Genomic DNA, 27,395 nt, shown 5'->3' on the forward strand with positions numbered 1-27,395 from the left:
GAGAGAGAGAGAGAGAGAGAGAGAGAGAGAGAGAGAGAGAGAGAGAGAGAGAGAGAGAGAGAGAGAGAGAGAGAGAGAGAGAGAGAGAGAGAGAGAGAGAGAGAGAGAGAGAGAGAGAGAGAGAGAGAGAGAGAGAGAGAGAGAACTCAAGGCTGGAAGGTTAACGCTTCTTCAGGTAAACAATGAGAAGGAATCCATTTGGAATCCTTTGGACATTAACCCAGAGCCGTGTAAAAGGCTGTGGTTTAACCTATTAGGACAACAACAACCAGATCATATCACACATCCCATGTGAGTGGCAGGGTTGTATTCATTAGTGTTGACCAAGGCAAAACGTTTCAAAACATTGTGCAATGAAAAATGTAAAAACAAGTGTTTTTAATTGGACAAATTCAGAGAAAATCCTTCCGTTTCAAGATGTTGTCTTTGGTTTGGTGCCGAGTGAATAAGACCCAGGCCTCTCTGAGTGTTTGACTGATGTACGGCGCTACAAAGACGGGCAGTAATGCTGCTCTTAATGAGATTCATTTAGACAGGAAACACGGGCGGCCTTGATGAAAGGACTTCACTAATACACTACTTAGGGAGAGAGGATGGGAGGAGAGAAGATAGGAGGATAGGAGGGAGGGAGGGAGGATAGGAGGGAGGGAGGGAGGATAGGAGGGAGGGAGGGAGGATAGGAGGGAGGAGGGAGGATAGGAGGGAGGGAGGATAGGAGGGAGTGAGGGAGGATAGGAGGGAGGAGGAGGGGAGGGAGGGAGGATAGGAGGGAGGGAGGATAGGGGGGAGGGAGGGGAGGATAGGAGGGAGAGGATAGGAGGGAGGATAGGAGGGAGGATAGGAGGGAGGGAGGATGGGAGGAGGAGGGAGTGAGGGAGGGAGGGAGGATGGGAGGGAGGGACGGAGGGAGGGAGGATGGGAGGGAGGGAGGATAGGGGGAGGGAGGGAGGATAGGAGGGAGGGAGGATGGGAGGGAGGGAGGGAGGGAGGGACGGAGGGAGGATGGGAGGGACGGAGGGAGGGAGGAAAGGATGGGAGGGAGGAAAGGATGGGAGGGAGGGAGGGAGGAGAGATCATGGGAGGGAGGGAGGGAAAGAGAGATGATGGGAGGGAGGGAGGGAAAGAGAGAGGATGGGAGGGAAGGAGGGAGGATGGGAGGGAAGGAGGGAGGATGGGAGTGGAATCAATAAGGAATCAACCTCCCTACAGTATCTTTACCATCCTACCACAATGAATCAACCTCCCTACAGTATCTTTACCATCCTACCATAATGAATCAACCTCCCTACAGTATCTTTACCATCCTACCACAATGAATCAACCTCCCTACAGTATCTTTACCATCCTACCATAATGAATCAACCTCCCTACAGTATATTTACCATCCTACCATAATGAATCAACCTCCCTATCCCACCATCCTACTATAATGAATCAACCTCCCTTACCTTACCATCCTACCATAATGAATCAACCTCCCTACAGTATCTTTACCATCCTACCATAATGAATCAACCTCCCTATCCCACCATCCTACCATAATGAATCAACCTCCCTTATCTTACCATCCTACCATAATGAATCAACCTCCCTATCTTACCATCCTACCATAATGAATCAACCTCCCTTACAGTATCTCCCTATTTACCATCCTACCATAATGAATCAACCTCCCTACAGTATCTTTACCATCCTACCATAATGAATCAACCTCCCCTATCTTACCATCCTACTATAATGAATCAACCTCCCTTATCTTACCATCCTACCATAATGAATCAACCTCCCTATCTTACCATCCTACCATAATGAATCAACCTCCCTATCTTACCATCCTACCATAACGAATCAACCTCCCTATCTTACCATCCTACCATAATGAATCAACCTCCCTACAGTATCTTACCATCCTACCATAATGAATCAACCTCCCTATCTTACCATCCTACCATAATGAATCAACCTCCCTATCTTACCATCCTACCATAATGAATCAAACTCCCCAGTATCTTACCATCCTACCATAATGAATCAACCTCCCTACAGTATCTTACCATCCTACCATAATGAATCAACCTCCTACAGTATCTTACCATCCTACCATAATGAATTAATCTCCCTATCTTACCATCTTACAATGGCCAGTAGGCACAGCATGAGGAACTGCTAATTCATTACAGATATAACCAGTTAACCTTAATGGTAGATTAAGGATTTTGTCCTTTAAGGACGATAACCAGACATGAGCCAAGGTTAGCTCATCTCCCTGTAACACTCAGTCTGAGATTAGACATGTCTGGAACCCCAAATGAGTGAGGAACCCGTGACAGGAAACAGAATGAACAGAAGCCTGGCCCTCACACAAAACATATGGTGGTGTAGTGTAGTGTACCATGCATGTCTCCAGGTCCTCCAGCCTTTCTGCCTCATTCAGCTCTGTGGTGGCCCGTTTAGGAGCCCTCTCCTCGGGTACGTCCAGGTCCACAGACTCCCGCTGGACATGAGGACGCTCCTTCCTCACCAGGTGGTCAGCCTAGGGGGGAGCAAGACATAATGACTAGTACACTACTGTTACTATAGTCACTATTACTGTTACTATGGTCACTATTACTGTTACTATAGTCACTATTACTGTTACTATAGTCACTATTACTGTTACTATAGTCACTATTACTGTTACTATAGTCACTATTACTATAGTCACTATTACTGTTACTATAGTCACTATTACTGTTACTATAGTCACTATTACTGTTACTATAGTCACTATTACTGTTACTATAGTCACTATTACTGTTACTATAGTCACTATTACTGTTACTATAGTCACTATTACTGTTACTATGGTCACTATTACTGTTACTATAGTCACTATCACTGTTACTATGGTCACTATTACTGTTACTATGGTCACTATTACTGTTACTATGGTCACTATTACTATGTTCACTATTACTGTTACTATGGTCACTATTACTGTTACTATGGTCACTATTACTGTTACTATTGGTCACTATTACTGTTACTATAGTCACTATTACTGTTACTATAGTCACTATTACTGTTACTATAGTCACTATTACTGTTACTATAGTCACTATTACTATAGTCACTATTATGTTACTATAGTCACTATTACTGTTACTATAGTCACTATTACTGTTACTGTAGTCACTATTATTACTATAGTTACTACTGTTACTATAGTCCTATTAGGTTACAAGTCACACTGTTACTATAGTCACTATTACTGTTACTATAGTCACTATTACTGTTACTATGGTCAGCCTAGGGGGGAGCAAGACATAATGACTAGTACACTACTGTTACTATAGTCACTATTACTGTTACTATGGTCACTATTACTGTTACTATAGTCACTATTACTGTTACTATAGTCACTATTACTGTTACTATAGTCACTATTACTGTTACTATAGTCACTATTACTGTTACTATAGTTACTATAGTCACTATTACTATAGTCACTATTACTATAGTCACTATTACTATAGTCACTATTACTGTTACTATAGTCACTATTACTGTTACTATAGTCACTATTACTGTTACTATAGTCACTATTACTGTTACTATAGTCACTATTACTGTAGTCACTGTTACTATAGTCACTATTACTGTTACTATAGTCACTATTACTGTTACTATAGTCACTATTACTGTTACTATAGTCACTATTACTGTTACTATAGTCACTATTACTGTTACTATAGTCACTATTACTGTTACTATAGTCACTATTACTATAGTCACTATTACTATAGCCACTGTTACTATAGTCACTATTACTGTTACTATAGTCACTATTACTGTTACTATAGTCACTATAACTGTTACTATAGTCACTATTACTGTTACTATAGTCACTATTACTGTTACTATAGTCACTATTACTGTTACTATGTTCACTATTACTGTTACTATGTTCACTATTACTGTTACTATAGTCACTATTACTGTTACTATGTTCACTATTACTGTTACTATGTTCACTATTACTGTTACTATAGTCACTATTACTGTTACTATAGTCACCATTACTGTTACTATAGTCACTATTAATATAGTCACTATTACTGTTACTATAGTAACTATCACTATGTTCACTATTACCGTTACTATGGTCACTATTACTGTTACTATAGTCACTATTACTGTTACTATGGTCACTATTACTGTTAGTATAGTCACTATTACTGTTACTATAGTAACTGTTACTATGTTCACTATTACTGTTACTATGGTCACTATTAATATAGTCACTATTACTGTTACTATAGTAACTATCACTATGTTCACTATTACCATTACTATTGTCACTATTACTGTTACTATAGTCACTATTACTGTTACTATAGTCACTATTACTATGGTCACTATTACTGTTACTATAGTCACAATTACTGTTACTATGTTCACTATTACTGTTACTATGGTCACTATTACTGTTACTATAGTCACTATCACTGTTACTATGTTCACTATTACTGTTACTATGGTCACTATTACTATGTTCACTATTACTGTTGCTATGTTCACTATTGCTGTTACTATGTTCACTATTACTGTTACTATAGTCACTAGCACTGTTACTATGTTCACTATTACTGTTACTATGGTCACTATTACTGTTACTATGGTCACTATTACTGTTACTATGGTCACTATTACTGTTACTATGGTCACTATTACTATGTTCACTGTGGTCCTTCTGTAGCTCAGTTGGTAGAGCATGGCGCTTGTAACGCCAGGGTAGTGGGTTCGATTCCCGGGACCACCCATACGTAGAATGTATGCACACATGACTGTAAGTCGCTTTGGATAAAAGCGTCTGCTAAATGGTATATATTATTATTATTATTATATATTACTATGGTCACTATTACTGTTACTATAGTCACTATCACTGTTACTATGTTCACTATTACTGTTACTATGGTCACTATTACTGTTACTATGGTCACTATTACTATGTTCACTATTACTGTTACTATGGTCACTATTACTGTTACTATGGTCACTATTACTATGTTCACTATTACTGTTACTATAGTCACTGTTACTGTTACTATGTTCACTATTACCGTTACTATGTTCACTATTACTGTTACTATAGTCACTGTTACTGTTACTATGTTCACTATTACTGTTACTATGGTCACTATTACTGTTACTATAGTCACTATTACAGTTACTATAGTCACTATTACTGTTACTATAGTCACTATTACTGTTACTATAGTCGCTATTACTGTTACTATAGTCACTATTACTGTTACTATAGTCACTATTACTGTTACTATAGTCACTATTACTGTTACTATAGTCACTATTACTGTTACTATAGTCACTATTACTGTTACTATGGTCAGCCTAGGGGGGAGCAAGACATAATGACTAGTACACTACTGTTACTATAGTCACTATTACTGTTACTATGGTCACTATTACTGTTACTATAGTCACTATTACTGTTACTATAGTCACTATTACTGTTACTATAGTCACTATTACTGTTACTATAGTCACTATTACTATAGTCACTGTTACTATAGTCACTATTACTGTTACTATAGTCACTATTACTGTTACTATAGTCACTATATCTGTTACTATAGTCACTATTACTGTTACTATAGTCACTATTACTGTTACTATAGTCACTATTACTGTTACTATAGTCACTATTACTGTTACTATAGTCACTATTACTGTTACTATAGTCACTATTACTGTTACTATGGTCAGCCTAGGGGGGAGCAAGACATAATGACTAGTACACTACTGTTACTATAGTCACTATTACTGTTACTATGGTCACTATTACTGTTACTATAGTCACTATTACTGTTACTATAGTCACTATTACTGTTACTATAGTCACTATTACTGTTACTATAGTCACTATTACTATAGTCACTATTACTATAGTCACTGTTACTATAGTCACTATTACTGTTACTATAGTCACTATTACTGTTACTATAGTCACTATAACTGTTACTATAGTCACTATTACTGTTACTATAGTCACTATTACTGTTACTATAGTCACTATTACTGTTACTATAGTCACTATTACTGTTACTATAGTCACTATTACTGTTACTATAGTCACTATTACTATAGTCACTATTACTATAGTCACTGTTACTATAGTCACTATTACTGTTACTATAGTCACTATTACTGTTACTATAGTCACTATAACTGTTACTATAGTCACTATTACTGTTACTATAGTCACTATTACTGTTACTATAGTCACTATTACTGTTACTATGTTCACTATTACTGTTACTATGTTCACTATTACTGTTACTATGTTCACTATTACTGTTACTATAGTCACCATTACTGTTACTATAGTCACTATTAATATAGTCACTATTACTGTTACTATAGTAACTATCACTATGTTCACTATTACCGTTACTATGGTCACTATTACTGTTACTATAGTCACTATTACTGTTACTATGTCACTATTACTATGGTCACTATTACTGTTAGTATAGTCACTATTACTGTTACTATAGTAACTGTTACTATGTTCACTATTACTGTTACTATGGTCACTATTAATATAGTCACTATTACTGTTACTATAGTAACTATCACTATGTTCACTATTACCATTACTATGGTCACTATTACTGTTACTATGTTCACTATTACTGTTACTATGGTCACGCTTACTGTTACTATAGTCACTATTACTATGTTCACTATTACTGTTACTATAGTCACTATAACTGTTACTATGGTCACTATTACTGTTACTATAGTCACAATTACTGTTGCTATGTTCACTATTACTGTTACTATGGTCACTATTACTGTTACTATGTTCACTATCACTGTTACTATGGTCACTATTACTGTTACTATGGTGACTATTAGTGTGTATTATTATATATGACCTATATGATCATAAACCTGTACTAGTGAACCAGTGACTGACTCAGTATTAATCATAGAATTCATGTTAGAATTTCACAGAATATTCAAGCTAATGTGTTGTCATGGTTGTGATGTGTTGTCATGTTATCATGAGTAGTGATGTGTTGTCATGGTTACCATGGGTAGTGATGCGTTGTCATGGTTATCATGAGTCGTGACGTGTTGTCATGGTTATCATGAGTAGTAGTGTGTTGCCACGGTTACCATGAGTGGTGTCATGTTGTCATGGTTACCATGAGTAGTGATTGCACTGTATCTCCAGGCATGATTAAGACTCACCAGTGTGTGCTGAGAGCCAGACAGGGCTTCTAGGATCTCATCTACGATACGGTCTGAGAGGAAGGAAGCCAGGCTCAGCTTTACCTCACTAGGAGAGAAACAGAGAGGGGAAGAGGAGAGAAACAGAGAGGGGAAGAGGAGAGAAACAGAGAGGGGAAGAGGAGAGAAAGAGGGGGAAGAGGAGAGAAACAGAGGGGGGAAGAGGAGAGAAACAGAGAGGGGAAGAGGAGAAAACAGAGAGGGGAAGAGGAGAGAAACAGAGAGGGGAAGAGGAGAGAAACAGAGAGGGGAAGAGGAGAGAAACAGAGAGGGGAAGAGGAGAGAAACAGAGAGGGGAAGAGGAGAGAAACAGAGAGGGGAAGAGGAGAGAAACAGAGAGGGGAAGAGGAGAGAAACAGAGAGGGGAAGAGGAGAGAAACAGAGAGTGAAAGAGGAGAGAAACAGAGGGATGAAGAGGAGAGAAACAGAGGGGAAGAGGAGAAAAACAGAGGGATGAAGAGGAGAGAAACAGATTGATGAAGAGAAGAAAAAACAGGGTTGAAGGAGAGAAATATATGGATGAAGAAGAGAGAAACAGATTGATGAAGAGGAGAGAAACAGAGCGATGAAGTCAGAAAGAGGAGAGAGGCTTCATTCATTCCCACTTCGCAGGGTCAACACTGAGGCAAGGCTGTGTGGGCCATCAGACCAGCAGGCTGTGAACAACCCCCTGGCGTTCTAAATGACAGTGTGAATCTACACTAGAAGGATAGACACCTGCACACTGTCCAACAACAGGACCAATAAGTGGGAATCTACACTAGAAGTATAGACACCTGCACACTGTCCAACTACAGGACCAATAAGTGGGAATCTACACTAGAAGTATAGACACCTGCACACTGTCCAACTACAGGACCAATAAGTGGGAATCTAACAATCAGGGCCACTGCTATGACCTTAACACAGACAGGCACAGAGGACACAGACAGTGACAGAGGACACAGACAGTGACAGAGGACACAGACAGGCACAGAGGACACAGACAGAGACAGAGGACACAGACAGTGACAGAGGACACAGACAGGGACAGAGGACACAGACAGAGGACACAGACAGAGGACACAGACAGAGGACAGAGGACACAGACAGTGACAGAGGACACAGACAGAGGACACAGACACGGACAGAGGACACAGACAGAGACAGAGGACACAGACAGTGACAGAGGACACAGACACGGACAGAGGACACAGACAGAGACAGAGGACACAGACAGTGACAGAGGACACAGACAGACACGTCATCTGTGTAGATAACACAATATAAAAACAGTTACACCAGGATTCTGCTTCTCAATGTACTCAGGCTTGTCAGCCAGAGGTCATAGTTCATTCAGCCAAGAGAACAAGGACATGGAGGTTAGTGATTTCAGGACAACAGCAAAAAGTCTGGACATCATTAGTGTGGAGTGAAGTCTTGTCATATAAAGACATGATACACCTCTAGTCTCACCTGATCTTGTTGATGATGTCGACTCCAGACTGTTCCAGCAGGGTGTTCTTGACGAAACTACGGGGAACCACCATCTTCGCTGTGCTGGCTTTGATCAGGTCCTGACGAAGGTTAGTCTTCCTCATCACATGGGGACAGAGACCCTCCGCAGCATCCACCATGGACTCCAACAGACCCTGGAAAGATGAGCTATAAGACATCACATCTAGACATCCACCATGGACTCCATCACATCTAGACATCCACCACGGACTCCATCACATCTAGACATCCACCACGGACTCCATCACATCTAGACATCCACCACGGACTCCATCACATCTAGACATCCACCACGGACTCCATCACATCTAGACATCCACCACGGACTCCATCACATCTAGACATCCACCACGGACTCCATCACATCTAGACATCCACCACGGACTCCATCACATCTAGACATCCACCATGGACTCCATCACGTCTAGACATCCACCACGGACTCCATCACATCTAGACATCCACCACGGACTCCAACACATGTAGACATCCACCACGGACTCCATCACATCTAGACATCCACCACGGACTCCATCACATCTAGACATCCACCACGGACTCCATCACATCTAGACATCCACCACGGACTCCATCACATCTAGACATCCACCACGGACTCCATCACATCTAGACATCCACCACGGACTCCATCAGACCCTGGAAAGATGAGCTATAAGACATCACATCTAGACATCCACCACGGACTCCATCACATCTAGACATCCACCACGGACACGGACTCCATCACATCTAGACATCCACCACGGACTGTATATGTGTGTGTGTATGTGTGTGTGCGTGTGCGTGTGCGTGTGCGTGTGTGTGTGTGTGTGTGTGTGTGCGTGTGTCAGGCTCCCTCACAGAACTCCTTCTCTCTGCTCTGATTACAGGCTGAGGGAAACATACCAGCTCCTCTGCTGACACAACAACAACCACAGCGTTAAGGCCTGGGAGTTACGAACATATTTATGACCCCCCCCCCCGTACAATCCAGCTCTGGACGTCTCAACAGTCAATATGTCTGGGAAAACAGGTGAATACGCAGGGCTATGTGTGTGTGTGTGTGTGTGTGTGTGTGGGTGGCTGGGGGGGTCTGGAGGGCGGAGAGAGACGAGACTGTTAACTCAGGAGTCTGCCTACCTGCCAAGAATGTACTGCTGCCCAAACCGATAACATCCGCTCTGGTCAAACTGTCTTTTAGGATGTCAGAACTCTGCTCTTTTGAAACAAACACCTTTCTGGAGATGGATCCTGTTCCGAGCATCATATTCTAGTCTAATTTATAGACAGATATCTTGTTTTACCCAATTTTTCTCGCCAATTTCGATCTTGTCTCATCGCTGCAACTCCCCAACGGGTTCGGGAGGCGAAGGTGGAGTCATGCGTCCTCCGAAATATGACCCGCCAAACCGCGCTTCTTCTTAACACCCGCCCTCTTAACCCGGAGGCTAGCCACATGTGCCACACTATGAGACTCCCGATCACGGCCGGTTGTGATACAGCCCGGGATCGAACCCGGGTCTGTAGTGACGCCTCTAGCTCTGCGAGGCTGTGTCTTAGACCGCTGCGCCACTCGGGGAGGCCCTCATCAACATTTTGACCCATCATCAGTTTTCTTCAAACACTGACTTCCTTGACTTTTTGTGCCTGTTTAAAACCATGGCCCCCCTCCCTACCTGTAGCTGTTCATCCATGACCCTGGCCACCTCTCCAGCCATGGACTCCAGTTTCTCCTGGATGGGTCCTACTGACTGACCGTTGACCTCTTCTCTGGACGCTGCTCCCAGGTGGTACAGGTTAGGAAGCAGCTGGGGGAGGAGAATAGAGAGCAGGAGGAGAAGAGGAGGAAGAGAGGGGGAGAGGGGGAAGAGAGGGGAGAGGAGGAGGAGGAAGAGACAGGGGGAGGAGAGGAGGACAGGAGGAGGAGGAGGAAGAGAGGAGGACAGGAGGAGGAGAGGAGGGAAGAGAGGGAGAGGAGGAGGAAGAGAGGGGAGGAGGAGGACAGGAGGGAGAGGAGGAAGAGAGGGGGGGAGGAGGAGGAGGAGGAGAGAGAGGGGAGAGGAGGAACAGGAGGAGGAGAGGAGGAGGAGGAGAGGGGAGAGGGGGAAGAGAGGGGAGAGGAGGAGGAGGAGAGGAGGAAGAGAGGGGAGAGGAGGACAGGAGGAGAGGAGGAAGAGAGGGGAGAGGAGGAGGAAGAGAGTGGAGAGGAGGACAGGAGGAGGAGAGGAGGAAGAGAGGGGAGAGGGGGAAGAGAGGGGAGAGGAGGAGGAGTAGGAGAGGAGGAAGAGAGGAGAGGAGGAAGAGAGGGGAGAGGAGGAAGAGAGGAGGGGGGAGAGGAGGACAGGAGGAGAAGACAGGAGGAAAGGAGAGGACAGGAGGAGGAGAGGAGGAAGAGAGGGGAGAGGAGGACAGGAGGAAAGGAGAGGACAGGAGGAGGAGAGGAGGAAGAGAGGGGAGAGGAGGTCAGGAGGAGGAGAGGTCAGGAGGAGGAGAGGACAGGAGGAGGAGAGGAGGAGGAAAGGAGAGGAGGAGGGAGGAAGGAGGAGGAGGGGGAGAGGAGGACAGGAGAGGAGAGGACAGGAGGAGGAGAGGAGGAAGAGAGGGGAGAGGAGGTCAGGAGGAGGAGAGGACAGGAGGAGGAGAGGAGGAGGAAAGGGAGAGAGGGGAGAGGAGGAGGAAAGGAGAGGAGGGGAGAGGAGGAGGAAAGGAGAGGAGGGGAGAGGAGGAGGAGAGGGGAGAGGAGGACAGGGAGGAGAGGAGGAGGAGAGGAGGAAGAGAGGGGAGAGGAGGTCAGGAGGAGGAGAGGACAGGAGAGGAGGTCAGGAGGAGGAGAGGACAGGAGGAGGAGAGGAGGAGGAAAGGAGAGGAGGGGGAGAGGAGGAGGAGAGGACAGGAGGAGGAGAGGAGGAGGAAAGGAGAGGAGGGGAGAGGAGGAGGAGAGGGGAGAGGAGGACAGGAGGAGAGGACAGGAGGAGGAGAGGAGGAAGAGAGGGGAGAGGAGGTCAAGAGGAGAGGACAGGAGGAGGAGAGGAGGGGAGAGGAGGAGGAGAGGACAGGAGGAGGAGAGGACAGGAGGAGGAGAGGAGGGGAGAGGAGGAGGAGAGGACAGGAGGAGGAGAGGAGGAGGAGAGGAGGAGGAGAGGAGGAGGAGAGGAGGAAAAGGGTTAGAAAAAGAGTTGTAACATTCAAAATGTTGGATTATGGGTTAGATCTTAACTAAATGCCCAGAGTCAAATGACCAGTCACCGTTTTGGAGTTCCTGGCATCCTTCATCAGGCTTTCAGCCACCTTGACGTCGTCTAACACCACGTCTGTCTCAGAGTTCCTCAGGGAGTTGACATGGTCCTGGACTTTCACACAGATCCTGTCAATCATCTGAAGAAGAAGAAGAGTGAGACAGGAACAAAGCAGTTATCTGTCTAGCAGTGAAACCTAATACAGACAATCTGAGAGGAATAGTAGACTGGACTTCAGAGCATCTTGAGGACAATCTTCAATCATCTTCAGATGACAAAACCATCTCTTCACGCTCCTCTCAAATGACAGGAAATACAAACCGTCACACATCTACACCATGAAATGAATCACTAAGAATCGTGTCTCATCTTCACCATGAAATGAATCACTAAGAATCATGTCTCTTTTTCACCATGAAATGAATCACTAAGAATCGTGTCTCATCTTCACCATGAAATGAATCACTAAGAATCGTGTCTCATCTTCACCATGAAATGAATCACTAAGAATCGTGTCTCATCTTCACCATGAAATGAATCACTAAGAATCGTCTCATTTTCACCATGAAATGAATCACTAAGAATCATGTCTCTTTTTCACCATGAAATGAATCACTAAGAATCGTGTCTCATCTTCACCATGAAATGAATCACTAAGAATCGTGTCTCATCTTCACCATGAAATGAATCACTAAGAATCGTGTCTCATCTTCACCATGAAATGAATCACTAAGAATCGTCTCATTTTCACCATGAAATGAATCACTAAGAATCGTGTTTCATCTTCACCATGAAATGAATCACTAAGCATCGTGTCTCTCAGTCATAGCTGCTCCTACATGTGTTCTGCCACAAATGTTCTACAGGATTGAGGTCAGGCTTTGTGAGGCCAATACCTTGACTTTGTTGTCCTCCTACTTTGGAAGTATGCTTGGGGTCATTTTAGGAAGTTCTGCCACAAATGTTCTCCATCAGTGATTGAGTGTTAACCAGTGGTCAGGGGAGACAGTTTCACAGGAGGGTGATTACAGGCTGTTAGTGAAACACCTACTCAACAAGTCAACAAAATCGAGTCGAGCTATTGACTTTGTTGTCCTTAACTGACCCCCACCCCGTGTTTTGTTGCTGACCCCCCCTGACCCCATGTTGTTACTGACCCCTGACCCCCATGTTACTGACCCCCATGTTACTGACCCCCATGTTGCTGACCCCATGTTTTACCTCTGACCCCCCATGTTGCTGCTGTTTTATTTAGATGGTGCTGTGTTTTTAAATACTGTTGAGCTGTGTGTCACCTGCTGAGTGGTGGTGGTAACGATGCCCTGCTGGAGGCGGTAGGCCTGCTCCTGGAGGTATTGACGAGTCTCATGGTTCCGGAACAGGTAGTTCTCAATCTGAAGAGAGCAGAGAGCATTACTCTGTCAGACATTTGTCATAGCAATGATATCCAAGTAGCAAAATGGTTATAAATCATAGATTTTGTTATTGTATTTGTGTGTGAGGTGAATATATATGTTAGAATTGTTTTTGTACCCAGACTACACAACAAATCCCAATTGGAAAAATAATCATATTGATTGATAGTTCAACCAGGTCCTCAGAGGTTTGAAGAGTCTGACTCACCTTCTGTCTTCTCTGGGCTTTAAGAGTCTGACTCAACTTCAGTCTTCTCTGGGCTGGCTTTAAGAGACTGACTCACCTTCAGTCTTCTCTGGGCTTTAAGAGACTGACTCACCTTCAGTCTTCTCTGGGCTTTAAGAGTCTGACTCACCTTCAGTCTTCTCTGGGCTTTAAGAGACTGACTCACCTTCAGTCTTCTCTGGGCTGGCTTTAAGAGACTGACTCACCTTCAGTCTTCTCTGGGCTTTAAGAGTCTGACTCACCTTCAGTCTTCTCTGGGCTTTAAGAGTCTGACTCACCTTCAGTCTTTTCTGGGCTTTAAGAGTCTGACTCACCTTCAGTCTTCTCTGGGCTGGCTTTAAGAGTCTGACTCAACTTCAGTCTTCTCTGGGCTTTAAGAGACTGACTCACCTTCAGTCTTCTCTGGGCTTTAAGAGTCTGACTCACCTTCAGTCTTCTCTGGGCTTTAAGAGTCTGACTCACCTTGAGCAGGGCATCCTCAGTCTTCTCTGGGCTTTAAGAGACTGACTCACCTTGAGCAGGGCATCCTCAGTCTTCTCTGGGCTTTAGGAGACTGGCTCACCTTGAGCAGGGCATCCTCAGTCTTCTCTGAGCTTTAAGAGACTGACTAACCTTGAGCAGGGCATCCTCAGTCTTCTCTGGGCTGGCTTTAAGAGACTGACTCACCTTGAGCAGGGCATCCTCACTCTTCTCTGGGCTTGGCTTTAAGAGACTGACTAACCTTGAGCAGGGCATCCTCAGTCTTCTCTGGGCTTTAAGAGACTGACTAACCTTGAGCAGGGCATCCTCAGTCTTCTCTGGGCTGGCTTTAAGAGTCTGACTCAACTTCAGTCTTCTCTGGGCTTTAAGAGTCTGACTCACCTTCAGTCTTCTCTGGGCTTTAAGAGTCTGACTCACCTTCAGTCTTCTCTGGGCTGGCTTTAAGAGACTGACTCACCTTCAGTCTTCTCTGGGCTTTAAGAGTCTGACTCACCTTCAGTCTTCTCTGTGCTTTAAGAGTCTGACTCACCTTCAGTCTTCTCTGGGCTGGCTTTAAGAGTCTGACTCAACTTCAGTCTTCTCTGGGCTTTAAGAGTCTGACTCACCTTCAGTCTTCTCTGGGCTGGCTTTAAGAGTCTGACTCACCTTCAGTCTTCTCTGGGCTTTAAGAGTCTGACTCACCTTCAGTCTTCTCTGGGCTTTAAGAGTCTGACTCACCTTCAGTCTTCTCTGGGCTGGCTTTAAGAGACTGACTAACCTTGAGCAGGGCATCCTCAGTCTTCTCTGGGCTTTAAGAGACTGACTGACATTGAGCAGGGCATCCTCAGTCTTCTCTGGGCTGGCTTTAAGAGACTGACTAACCTTGAGCAGGGCATCCTCAGTCTTCTCTGGGCTGGCTTTAAGAGACTGACTCACCTTAAGCAGGGCATCCTCAGTCTTCTCTGGGCTTTAAGAGACTGACTCACCTTGAGCAGGGCATCCTCAGTCTTCTCTGGGCTTTAAGAGACTGACTCACCTTGAGCAGGGCATCCTCAGTCTTCTCTGGGCTTTAAGAGACTGACTCACCTTCAGCAGGGCATCCTCAGTCTTCTCTGGGCTTTAAGAGACTGACTCACCTTCAGCAGGGCGTCCTCAGTCTTCTCTGGGCTTTAAGAGACTGACTCACCTTGAGCAGGGCGTCCTCAGTCTTCTCTGGGCTTTAAGAGACTGACTCACCTTCAGCAGGGCATCCTCAGTCTTCTCTGGGCTTTAAGAGACTGACTCACCTTGAGCAGGGCATCCTCAGTCTTCTCTGGGCTTTAAGAGACTGACTCACCTTCAGCAGGGCGTCCTCAGTCTTCTCTGGGCTGGCTTTGAGAGCCTGAGATGCATCGATGATGGGGATAGGCATGAACCGGATGGTGAAGTTTCTGTCAAGGAGATGGACGGTCTCATAAATTTAGCATAGTTTAAACAGATAGTATAATGTACTTATTCATTCCAGTCATATTTAACCAGAAATTGTCATTCATATTTAAACAGATATTATGACCCAGTTAGTTATAGAAATCTGAATTGGTTTAAAAGCCAGTCATGAACTAACACAGTATCTGATTCAACTAAAATTATATAATTTTAGCAATATAATGTATGAAGTATCTGATTCAACTAAAATGATTCTATCTTTTAGCATTATAATGCATACAGTATCTGTGTGTGTGTGTCTGTGTCTGTGCGTGTGCGTGTGCGCGTGTGCGTGTGCGTGTCTGTGCGTGTGCGCGTGTCTGTGTCTGTGCGTGTGCGTGTGCGTGTGCGTGTGCGTGCGTGTGTCTGTGTGTGCGCTTGTGCGTGTGTGTCTGTGTGTGTGCGTGCGTCTGTGTGTCTGTGCGTGTGTGTCTGTGTGTGTGTGTGTGTGTGTGTGTGTGTGTGTGTGTGTGTGTGTGTGTGTGTGTGTGTGTGTGTGTGTGTGTGTGTGTGTGTGTGTGTGTGTGTGTGTGTGTGTGTGTGTGTGTGTGTGTGTGTGTGTGTGTGTGTGTGTGTGTGTGTGTCTGTGTGTGTGTGTGCGAGTGCGCGTGCGCGTGTGCGTGTGTGTGTGTGAGGGCCCAGCCCCTGGCTGCTGACAGAGAGAAGAGCAGGTCTGAAACAAGCCATTTCATCTCCTAATTGATTGTGACTTGACATCGTTAAGTGAGGTTACTGATCCTCTGCAGTTGGAAAGTCAGCCCAGAATAGTACATTAATAATGAGAGAGAGAGAGAGAGAGAGAGAGAGAGAGAGAGAGAGAGAGAGAGAGAGAGAGAGAGAGAGAGAGAGAGAGAAGAGAGAGAGAGAGAGAAAGAGAGACAGAGACAGAGAGACAGAGAGATAGAGAGGTAGAGACAGGGAGAGACAGAGACAGACAGACAGAGAGACAGAGAGAGAGACAGAGAGAGAGACAGAGAGACAGAGAGAGAGACAGAGAGAGAGAGACAGAGAGACAGAGAGAGAGAGAGAGAGACAGAGAGAAAGAGAGAGAGAGAGAGAGAGAGAGAGAGAGAGAGAGAGAGAGAGAGAGAGAGAGAGAGAGAGAGAGAGAGAGAGAGAGAGAGAGAGAGAGAGAGAGACAGAGAGAGAGAGAGAGACAGAGAGAGAGAGACAGAGAGAGAGAGAGAGAGAGACAGAGAGAGAGACAGAGAGAGAGAGAGAGAGACAGAGAGAGAGAGACAGAGAGACAGAGAGAGAGAGAGAAGTTTGGGACTGAACTGATTGAGTGTCTGTCTCTCAGGTGAAGCAGCTCAACGGTAGATTCATTCTTCATCTGTAGTCAGAAAGGCCTCAGTGTGTCACTAAAGGGAATACTTTAGTAGTAGACTTCTCTAGTAGACCCAGGGTGTTTACCTAAAGATGGCCACTTCTCTAGTAGACCCAGGGTGTTTACCTAAAGATGGCCACTTCTCTAGTAGACCCAGGGTGTTTACCTAAAGATGGCCACTTCTCTAGTAGACCCAGGGTGTTTACCTAAAGATGGCCACTTCTCTAGTAGACCCAGGGTGTTTACCTAAAGATGGCCACTTCTCTAGTAGACCCAGGGTGTTTACCTAAAGATGGCCACTTCTCTAGTAAACCCAGGATGTTTACCTAAAGATGGCCACTTCTCTAGTAAACCCAGGGTGTTTACCTAAAGATGGCCACTTCTCTAGTTGTTTACCTAAAGATGGCCACTTCTCTAGTTGTTTACCTAAAGATGGCCACTTCTCTAGTTGTTTACCTAAAGATGGCCACTTCTCTAGTAGTTTACCTAAAGATGGCCACTTCTCTAGTAGTTTACCTAAAGATGGCCACTTCTCTAGTAGTTTACCTAAAGATGGCCACTTCTCTAGTAGTTTACCTAAAGATGGCCACTTCTCTAGTAGTTTACCTAAAGATGGCCACTTCTCTAGTAGTTTACCTAAAGATGGCCACTTCTCTAGTTGTTTACCTAAAGATGGCCACTTCTCTAATAAACCCAGGGTGTTTACCTAAAGATAGCCAGTTATCTCTTAGTTATAGTCCCTCTTCCCTGGACTCTATGTAAACTGGAAACCATATATCCTGAGGATGCATTTATTGTAGCTGACAGTGAGGTGAAGAAGGCGTAATAGCGCCTCTTCAACCTCAGGAGGCTGAAGAAATGTGGCTTGTCACCCAAAACCCTGACAAACTTTTACGGATGCACAATCGAGAGCATCCTGACGGGCTGTATCACCGCCTGGTACGGCAACTGCACCGCCTTCAACCGCAGGGCTCTCCAGAGGGTAGTGAGGACTGCACAACGCATCACCGGGGGCAAACTACCTGCCCTCCAGGACACATACAGCACCCGATGTCACAGGAAGGCCAAAAAGATCATCATGGACAACAACCACCCGAGCCACTGCCTGTTCACCCCACTATCATCCAGAAGGCGAGGTCAGTACAGATGCATCACAGCTGGGACCGAGAGACTGAAAAACAGCTTCTATCTCAAGGCCATCAGACTGTTAAACAGCCATCACTAGCACAGAGAGGCTGCTGCCTACATTGAGACCCAATCACTGGCCACTTTAATAAATAGATCACTAGTCACTCTAAACAATGCCACTTTAAATAACGGCACTTTAATCATGTTTACATATCTTACATCACACGTATATACTGAATTTTATACCATCTATTGCATCTTGCCTATGCCGCTCTGTCATTGTTCATCCATATATTTATATGTACTGTATATATTCTTATTCCATTCCTTTACTTAGATTTGTGTATATTAGGTAGTTGTTGTGGAATTGTTAGATTACTTGTTAGATATTTACTGTACTGTCAGAACTAGAAGCACAAGCATTTCACTACACTCGCATTAAAATCTGCTAACCATGTGTACGTGACGGTCTCTCTCCCTCTCTCCTCTCTCCTTATCTCCCCCTTCTCTTTCCCTCTACCCTCCATTTATCCCCTTCTCTCTCCCTCTCCTATCTCCATTTCTCCTCTTCCTCTCCCCACTCTCCCTCTATCTCTCCCCTTCTCTCTCCCTCTACTATTTCCATTTATCCCCTTCTCTCTTCCTCTCCATTTCTCCTCTTCTCTCTTCCTCTCCCCACTCTCCCCACTCTCCCTTCTCTCTCTCTCTCTCTCTCTCTCTCTCTCTCTCTCTCTCTCTCTCTCTCTCTCTCTCTCTCTCTCTCTCTCTCTCTCTCTCTCTCTCTCTCTCTCTCTCTCTCTCTCTCTCTCTCTCTCTCTCTCTCTCTCTCTCTCTCTCTCTCTCTCATCTCTCTCCTATCTCCTTCTCTCTCCCTCTCCTCATCTCTTCCCTTCTCTCTCCCCTTTCTCCCTCTCTCTCTCCAAATATCTCCTCTCCTCTCCCCACTCTCCCTCTCCTCATCTCTTCCCTTCTCTCTCCCCTTTCTACCTCTCTCTCTCCAAATCTCTCCTCTCCTCATCTCTTCCCTTCTCTCTCCCCTTTCTCCCTCTCTCTCCCTCCATCTCTCCCCACTCTCCATCTCTCCCCTTTCTCCCTCTCACCATTACTCCCTCTCCCCATCTCTCCTCTCTCCTCTCCTCTCTCCATCTCTCCCCTGTCCATCGCTCCCCTTTCTACCCCTCTCTCTCCCCATCTCTCCTCTCCCTCCCTCTCCCCATCTCTCGCCCTCTCCTCTCTCAATCTCTTCCTTCTCTCTTCCTCTATCCATCTCTCTCCCTCTCCATCTCTTCCTTCTCTCCCCATCTCTCCTCTCTTCTCTCCCCATCTCTCCTCTCTTCTCTCACCCTCTCCATCTCTTCCTTCTCTCACCCTCTCCCCATCTCTCTCCACCATGTGTACCACAGGGTCCACATCCATCCTCATCACAAAGCAAATTACAAATCACCAGCCTCCCAGATTCCTCACAGGGTGCTAGTTAAGCATCCAGCCAGCCAACGTTTATTGTTATGCAGCAATTACAGAATGTAGATTCTATTTAAATGAGGATGAAACAAAGAAACTGCCCAGACACTCATGACTGAGTGGATTCTAATATCATTCAGCTCTAAATTCATAGACAGCCAATCAAATGGTGCCCTGTCTGGTGCTTGTCTGCAATTCCTCCTCTCCCCCCCACCCTCTCTCTTCTCTCTCCCCCACCCTCTTTCTTCTTTCTCCCTATCCTATTTCTCTCCTGCTGCACCCTCCACTCTCTCTTTTCCTCCCCCCTCCTCTACCTCTCTGTCTCTCTGCTAACCCTCCCTCTCTCCCCCTCCACCCTGTCTGTGCTTCCAGGGATGAACAGCAGGCCCAGAGCCAAGCAGAGCAGAGAGGTACACAATAACCACACTGTTTTCTCTCCTCACCACAGCAGCCTGCTGTATCATCATTTGTATTCTGGAAGTGTTTCTGGTCATAATAATTCACCACAGTAGTGGTTAGAGTGGAGGGACGGCAGGTAGCCTAGTGGTTAGAGTGGAGGGACGGCAGGTAGCCTAGTGGTTAGAGTGGAGGGACGGCTGGTAGCCTAGTGGTTAGAGTGGAGGGACGGCAGGTAGCCTAGTGGTTAGAGTGGAGGGACGGCAGGTAGCCTAGTGGTTAGAGTGGAGGGACGGCAGGTAGCCTAGTGGTTAGAGTGGAGGGACGGCAGGTAGCCTAGTGGTTAGAGTGGAGGGACGGCTGGTAGCCTAGTGGTTAGAGTGGAGGGACGGCAGGTAGCCTAGTGGTTAGAGTGGAGGGGCGGCAGGTAGCCTAGTGGTTAGAGTGGAGGGACGGCAGGTAGCCTAGTGGTTAGAGTGGAGGGGCGGCAGGTAGCCTAGTGGTTAGAGTGGAGGGGCGGCAGGTAGCCTAGTGGTTAGAGTGGAGGGGCGGCAGGTAGCCTAGTGGTTAGAGTGGGGGACGGCAGGTAGCCTAGTGGTTAGAGTGTAGGGACAGCAGCTATCTTAGTGGTTAGAGTGGAGGGACGGCTGGTAGCCTAGTGGTTAGAGGGGGACGGCAGGTAGCCTAGTGGTTAGAGGGGGACGGCAGGTAGCCTAGTGGTTAGAGTGTAGGGACAGCAGCTATCTTAGTGGTTAGAGTGGAGGGACGGCTGGTAGCCTAGTGGTTAGAGTGGAGGGACGGCTGGTAGCCTAGTGGTTAGAGTGGAGGGACGGCAGGTAGCCTAATGGTTAGAGTGGAGGGGCGGCAGGTAGCCTAGTGGTTAGATTGGAGGACGGCTGGTAGCCTAGTGGTTAGAGTGGAGGACGGCTGGTAGCCTAGTGGTTAGAGTGTAGGGACGGCAGGTAGCCTAGTGGTTAGAGTGTAGGGACGGCAGGTAGCCTAGTGGTTAGAGTGTAGGGACGGCAGGTAGCCTAGTGGTTAGAGTGTAGGGACGGCAGGTAGCCTAGTGGTTAGAGTGTAGGGACGGCAGGTAGCCTAGTGGTTAGAGTGTAGGGACGGCAGGTAGCCTAGTGGTTAGATCTCCATTGGTCCTCTGGTCATATTCACTACAGTACTAGCTCGATCTCCATTGGTCCTCTGGTCATATTCACTACAGTACTAGCTAGATCTCCATTGGTCCTCTGGTCATATTCAGTGGTTACAGTACTAGCTAGATGTCCATTGGTCCTCTGGTCATATTCACTACAGTACTAGCTAGATGTCCATTGGTCCTCTGGTCATATTCACTACAGTACTAGCTAGATGTCCATTGGTCCTCTGGTCATATTCACTACAGTACTAGCTAGATCTCCATTGGTCCTCTGGTCATATTCACTACAGTACTAGCTAGATGTCCATTGGTCCTCTGGTCATATTCACTACAGTACTAGCTAGATCTCCATTGGTCCTCTGGTCATATTCACTACAGTACTAGCTAGATGTCCATTGGTCCTCTGGTCATATTCACTACAGTACTAGCTAGATCTCCATTGGTCCTCTGGTCATATTCACTACAGTACTAGCTAGATGTCCATTGGTCCTCTGGTCATATTCACTACAGTACTAGCTAGATGTCCATTGGTCCTCTGGTCATATTCACTACAGTACTAGCTAGATGTCCATTGGTCCTCTGGTCATATTCACTACAGTACTAGCTAGATGTCCATTGGTCCTCTGGTCATATTCACTACAGTACTAGCTAGATCTCCATTGGTCCTCTGGTCATATTCACTACAGTACTAGCTAGATGTCCATTGGTCCTCTGGTCATATTCACTACAGTACTAGCTAGATGTCCATTGGTCCTCTGGTCATATTCACTACAGTACTAGCTAGATGTCCATTGGTCCTCTGGTCATATTCACTACAGTACTAGCTAGATGTCCATTGGTCCTCTGGTCATATTCACTACAGTACTAGCTAGATGTCCATTGGTCCTCTGGTCATATTCACTACAGTACTAGCTAGATGTCCATTGGTCCTCTGGTCATATTCACTACAGTACTAGCTAGATCTCCATTGGTCCTCTGGTCATATTCACTACAGTACTAGCTAGATGTCCATTGGTCCTCTGGTCATATTCACTACAGTACTAGCTAGATCTCCATTGGTCCTCTGGTCATATCCATTGGTCCTCTGGTCATATTCACTACAGTACTAGCTAGATCTCCATTGGTCATATTCACTACAGTACTAGCTAGATCTCATTGGTCCTCTGGTCATATTCACTACAGTACTAGCTAGATGTCCATTGGTCCTCTGGTCATATTCACTACAGTACTAGCTAGATCTCCATTGGTCCTCTGGTCATATTCACTACAGTACTAGCTAGATGTCCATTGGTCCTCTGGTCATATTCACTACAGTACTAGCTAGATCTCCATTGGTCCTCTGGTCATATTCACTACAGTACTAGCTAGATGTCCATTGGTCCTCTGGTCATATTCACTACAGTACTAGCTAGATCTCCATTGGTCCTCTGGTCATATTGACTACAGTACTAGCTAGATGTCCATTGGTCCTCTGGTGGTGTTTCTGGCTCCCCATCACAGTATCTCTCCACCCAGGAGATCTATCTCTGACATCTCTTTCCAGAGGCTCTTCCATCCCCTCCTCCTCCTCGAGACATACTCATATGTCTGCTATATCCTTCCTGTTACAGCTTACACACACACACACACACACACACACACACACACACACACACACACACACACACACACACACACACACACACACACACACACACACACACACACACACACACACACACACACACACACACACACACACACACACACACACACACACACACACACACACACACAGAATCCCATTGCTACTCACTTCTCCAGAGCAGCTGCTACATCCTGAAGACCTTGAGGACTGATGTTGTTCTTATCCCAGATCACCGTCCTGGTGAAACAGATCAGAATCATCAATCATTCACATATCAAACCATCTGAGACAGTCCTCTCCTCTCCAAACCATCCCACTGTCTTGTTTCTACGGTAACACACTTTAACAGAGAGACAAACCGAGACAGTCCTCTCCTCTCCAAACCATCCCACTGTCTTGTTTCTACGGTAACACACTTTAACAGAGAGACAAACCGAGACAGTCCTCTCCTCTCCAAACCATCCCACTGTCTTGTTTCTACGGTAACACACTTTAACAGAGAGACAAACCGAGACAGTCCTCTCCTCTCCAAACCATCCCACTGTCTTGTTTCTACGGTAACACACTTTAACAGAGAGACAAACTGAGACAGTCCTCTCCTCTCCAAACCATCCCACTGTCTTGTTTCTACGGTAACACACTTTAACAGAGAGACAAACTGAGACAGTCCTCTCCTCTCCAAACCATCCCACTGTCTTGTTTCTACGGTAACACACTTTAACAGAGAGACAAACCGAGACAGTCCTCTCCTCTCCAAACCATCCCACTGTCTTGTTTCTACGGTAACACACTTTAACAGAGAGACAAACCGAGACAGTCCTCTCCTCTCCAAACCATCCCACTGTCTTGTTTCTACGGTAACACACTTTAACAGAGAGACAAACTGAGACAGTCCTCTCCTCTCCAAACCATCCCACTGTCTTGTTTCTACGGTAACACACTTTAACAGAGACAAACTGAGACAGTCCTCTCTCTCCAAACCATCCCACTGTCTTGTTTCTACTTGGTAACACACTTTAACAGAGAGACAAACCGAGACAGTCCTCTCCTCTCCAAACCATCCCACTGTCTTGTTTCTACGGTAACACACTTTAACAGAGAGACAAACTGAGACAGTCCTCTCCTCTCCAAACCATCCCACTGTCTTGTTTCTACGGTAACACACTTTAACAGAGAGACAAACTGAGACAGTCCTCTCCAAACCATCCCACTGTCTTGTTTCTACGGTAACACACTTTAACAGAGAGACAAACTGAGACAGTCCTCTCCAAACCATCCCACTGGCTTGTTTCTACGGTAACACACTTTAACAGAGAGACAAACTGAGACAGTCCTCTCCTCTCCAAACCATCACCAGAGTGACTGAGACAGTCCTCTCCTCACCTTAGTTTGCTGCTGATCTGTAGGGCCTTGGCCAGCATCAGAGTGTCTGAGACAGTCCTCTCCTCACCTTAGTTTGCTGTTGATCTGCAGGGCCTTGGCCAGCATCAGAGTGTCTGAGACAGTCCTCTCCTCACCTTAGTTTGCTGTTGATCTGCAGGGCCTTGGCCAGCATCAGAGTGTCTGAGACAGTCCTCTCCTCACCTTAGTTTGCTGTTGATCTGCAGGGCCTTGGCCAGCATCTTAGCCCCCATGTCTCCCATGGCGTTCCCACTGATATCCACCCTGGTCAGACTGGTGTTGCTGCCCAGAGCATTCAGCACAATGGTCAGGTCCGTCTTCAGCTTAGAGTCAGCCAGGGACAGAGACGTCAGGGGCTGCAGGGGGACAAGGAATACTCAATCATTCATTCAATAAATCAATTTATTTATATAGCCCTTTTTACATCAGCTGAGCTTTTACAGTAACCCAGCCTAAACACTTTTACAGTAACCTCAGCCTAAACCCTAACCCTTTCACAGTAACCTCAGCCTAAACCCTAACCCTTTTACAGTAACCTCAGCCTAAACGCTAACCCTTTCACAGTAACCTCAGCCTAAACCCTAACCCTTTCACAGTAACCTCAGCCTAAACCCTAACCCTTTTACAGTAACCTCAGCCTAAACCCTAACCCTTTCACAGTAACCTCAGCCTAAACCCTAACCCTTTTACAGTAACCTCAGCCTAAACCCTAACCCTTTTACAGTAACCTCAGCCTAAACTCTAACCCTTTTACAGTAACCTCAGCCTACACCCTAACCCTTTTACAGTAACCTAGCCTAAACCCTAACCCTTTTACAGTAACCTCAGCCTAAACCCTAACACTTTTACAGTAACCTCAGCCTAAACCATAACCCTTTTACAGTAACCTAGCCTAAACCCTAACCCTTTTACAGTAACCTCAGCCTAAACCCTAACCCTTTACAGTAACTCAGCCTAAACCCTAACCATTTTACAGTAACCTCAGCCTAAACCCTAACCCTTTTACAGTAACCTCAGCCTAAACCCTAACCCTTTTACAGTAACCTCAGCCTAAACCCTAACCCTTTTACAGTAACCTCAGCCTAAACCCTAACCCTTTTACAGTAACCTCAGCCTAAACCATAACCCTTTTACAGTAACCTCAGCCTAAACCCTAACCCTTTCACAGTAACCCAGCCTAAACCCTAAGCCTTTACAGTAACTCAGCCTAAACCCTAACCCTTTCACAGTAACCTCAGCCTAAACCCTAACCCTTTTACAGTAACCTCAGCCTAAACCCTAACCCTTTTACAGTAACCTCAGCCTAAACCCTAACCCTCTTACAGTAACCTCAGCCTAAACACTTTTACAGTAACCTCAGCCTAAACACTTTTACAGTAACCTCAGCCTAAACCCTAACCCTTTCACAGTAACCTCAGCCTAAACCCTAACCATTTTACAGTAACCTCAGCCTAAACCCTAACCCTTTTACAGTAACCTCTGCCTAAACCCTAACCCTTCTACAGTAACCTCAGCCTAAACCCGAACCCTTTTACAGTAACCCAGCCTAAACCCTATCCCTTTTACAGTAACCACAACCTAACCCCTTTTACAGTAACCTCAGCCTAAACCCTTTTACAGTAAACAATGCTAATCTATGCTCCCATATGAAGAAAAACAACTGTGAAAGTTATTCCTCTTGTTAGACTCGTTCTCTTTGATAGGCGTCTTGACTTTGAGCTTAGAAACAGTAAAACGTAAGAAAATATACATCACTTCAAAAAGCAACTACATTATTGGAAGGGGAGGGGAATGTCATACCTTTTCACAGCTTGGCAGCTCTAGTCTTCATCACTATGACTTGGATCTCATTAAACTACGTGCACAGACACAGCACCTCTCAGCAGGGTGATCAATTAACATAGGATCATTTTTTGCCTGACATTTCACATTTCTGGGGGGATTTTCCTGGACATTATAAATGAAATGGGTGCCTCAGATATCAAAATGCAACGCCTACAACTGGGATGAAATGCAGACAGACTTAGAGGCACAGCGTCGAGGTCAAAGCCAACGTCAAGCCTTTAAAAACATCCCATCTCTGCTCAGCAGGGAGCTGCATGTAGATTGACTAGATTTGAAACCATTTTGTCCGTTTTGACTGACGACTAAAAGACCTTGACCAGAGAGATTATAGCCACAGTTCACACAGCTAACTGAAGAATAGCTTAGTATCCAGCTGGTTTGGTAGAGGGGGAGAGTGAGACGAGGGGAGACGGGGGAGGGGAGACGGTGGGAGGGGGAGACGGGGAGGGGAGACGGGGGAGGGGGGGTGAGACGAGGGGAGGAGGGGGGAGGGGGAGACAGGGGGGGAGGGGGAGAGTGAGACGAGGGGAGAGGGGAGGGGAGAGTGAGACGAGGGGAGACGGGGGAGAAGGGGGATGGGGAGAGTGAGACGAGGGGAGACGGGGGAGGGGGAGAGTGAGACGAGGGGAGAAGGGGAGGGGGAGACGGGGGGAGGGTGAGGACTACCTGACATGATGACTCCTTGCTGTCCCCAGTCCACCTGGCCATGCTGCTGCTCCAGTTTCAACTGACCTGAGCCCTAGGATCGTGCCCCAGGACTACCTGACATGATGGCTCCTTGCTGTCCCCAGTCCACCTGACTGTGCTGCTGCTCCAGTTTCAACTGTTCTGCCTTATTATTATTCGACCATGCTGGTCATTTATGAACATTTGAACATCTTGGTCATGTTCTGTTATAATCTCTACCCGGCACAGCCAGAAGAGGACTGGCCACCCCACATAGCCCGGTTCCTCTCTAGGTTTCTTCCTAGGTTTTGGCCTTTCTAAGGAGTTTTTCCTAGCCACCGTGCTACTACACCTGCATTGCTTGCTGTTTGGGGTTTTAGGCTGGGTTTCTGTACAGCACTTTGAGATATCAGCTGATGTACGAAGGGCTATATAAATAAATTTGCTTTGATTTGATTTGATTTAATTTGGGAGAGTGAGACGGGGGAGGGGGAGACGGGGGGAGGGGGAGGGAGAGTGAGACGAGGGGAGACGGGGGGGGGGAGACGGGGGAGGGGAGAGTGAGACGAGGGGAAGGGGAGGGGGAGACGGGGGAGGGGGGGAGACGGGGGAGGGGGAGAGTGAGACGAGGGGAGAGAAGGGGAGACGGGGGGGGAGAGGAGACAAGGGGAGAGAGGGAGAGTGAGACGAGGGGAGAATGGGGGGGGGGGAGATGAGGGGGGAGGGGGGAGAGTGAGACGAGGGGAGACGGGGGGGGGAGGGGGAGAGTGAGACGAGGGGAGAGGGGGGGAGGGG

The 27,395-nt window shown here is 46.1% G+C and overlaps 1 protein-coding gene across 2 annotated transcripts in view; it reads right to left on the bottom strand.

Moving 5' to 3' along the window:
* LOC124020241 (F-actin-uncapping protein LRRC16A-like) overlaps window positions 1–27,395 on the bottom strand; it is a gene marked incomplete at its 5' end in the record, with an annotated part of 106,605 nt that overhangs the window by 17,393 nt on the left and 61,817 nt on the right. For both annotated transcript variants that reach the window (XM_046335597.1, XM_046335598.1), the window contains 9 exon segments: window positions 2,393–2,533; window positions 7,264–7,351; window positions 8,758–8,933; window positions 10,476–10,607; window positions 12,046–12,174; window positions 13,331–13,429; window positions 15,472–15,565; window positions 22,857–22,925; window positions 24,273–24,445. In XM_046335597.1, the coding sequence (XP_046191553.1) occupies window positions 2,393–2,533; window positions 7,264–7,351; window positions 8,758–8,933; window positions 10,476–10,607; window positions 12,046–12,174; window positions 13,331–13,429; window positions 15,472–15,565; window positions 22,857–22,925; window positions 24,273–24,445 (1,101 nt within the window).

This window comes from Oncorhynchus gorbuscha, unplaced genomic scaffold (assembly GCF_021184085.1).
Source record: "Oncorhynchus gorbuscha isolate QuinsamMale2020 ecotype Even-year unplaced genomic scaffold, OgorEven_v1.0 Un_scaffold_778, whole genome shotgun sequence".
Lineage (NCBI taxonomy): Eukaryota > Metazoa > Chordata > Actinopteri > Salmoniformes > Salmonidae > Oncorhynchus > Oncorhynchus gorbuscha.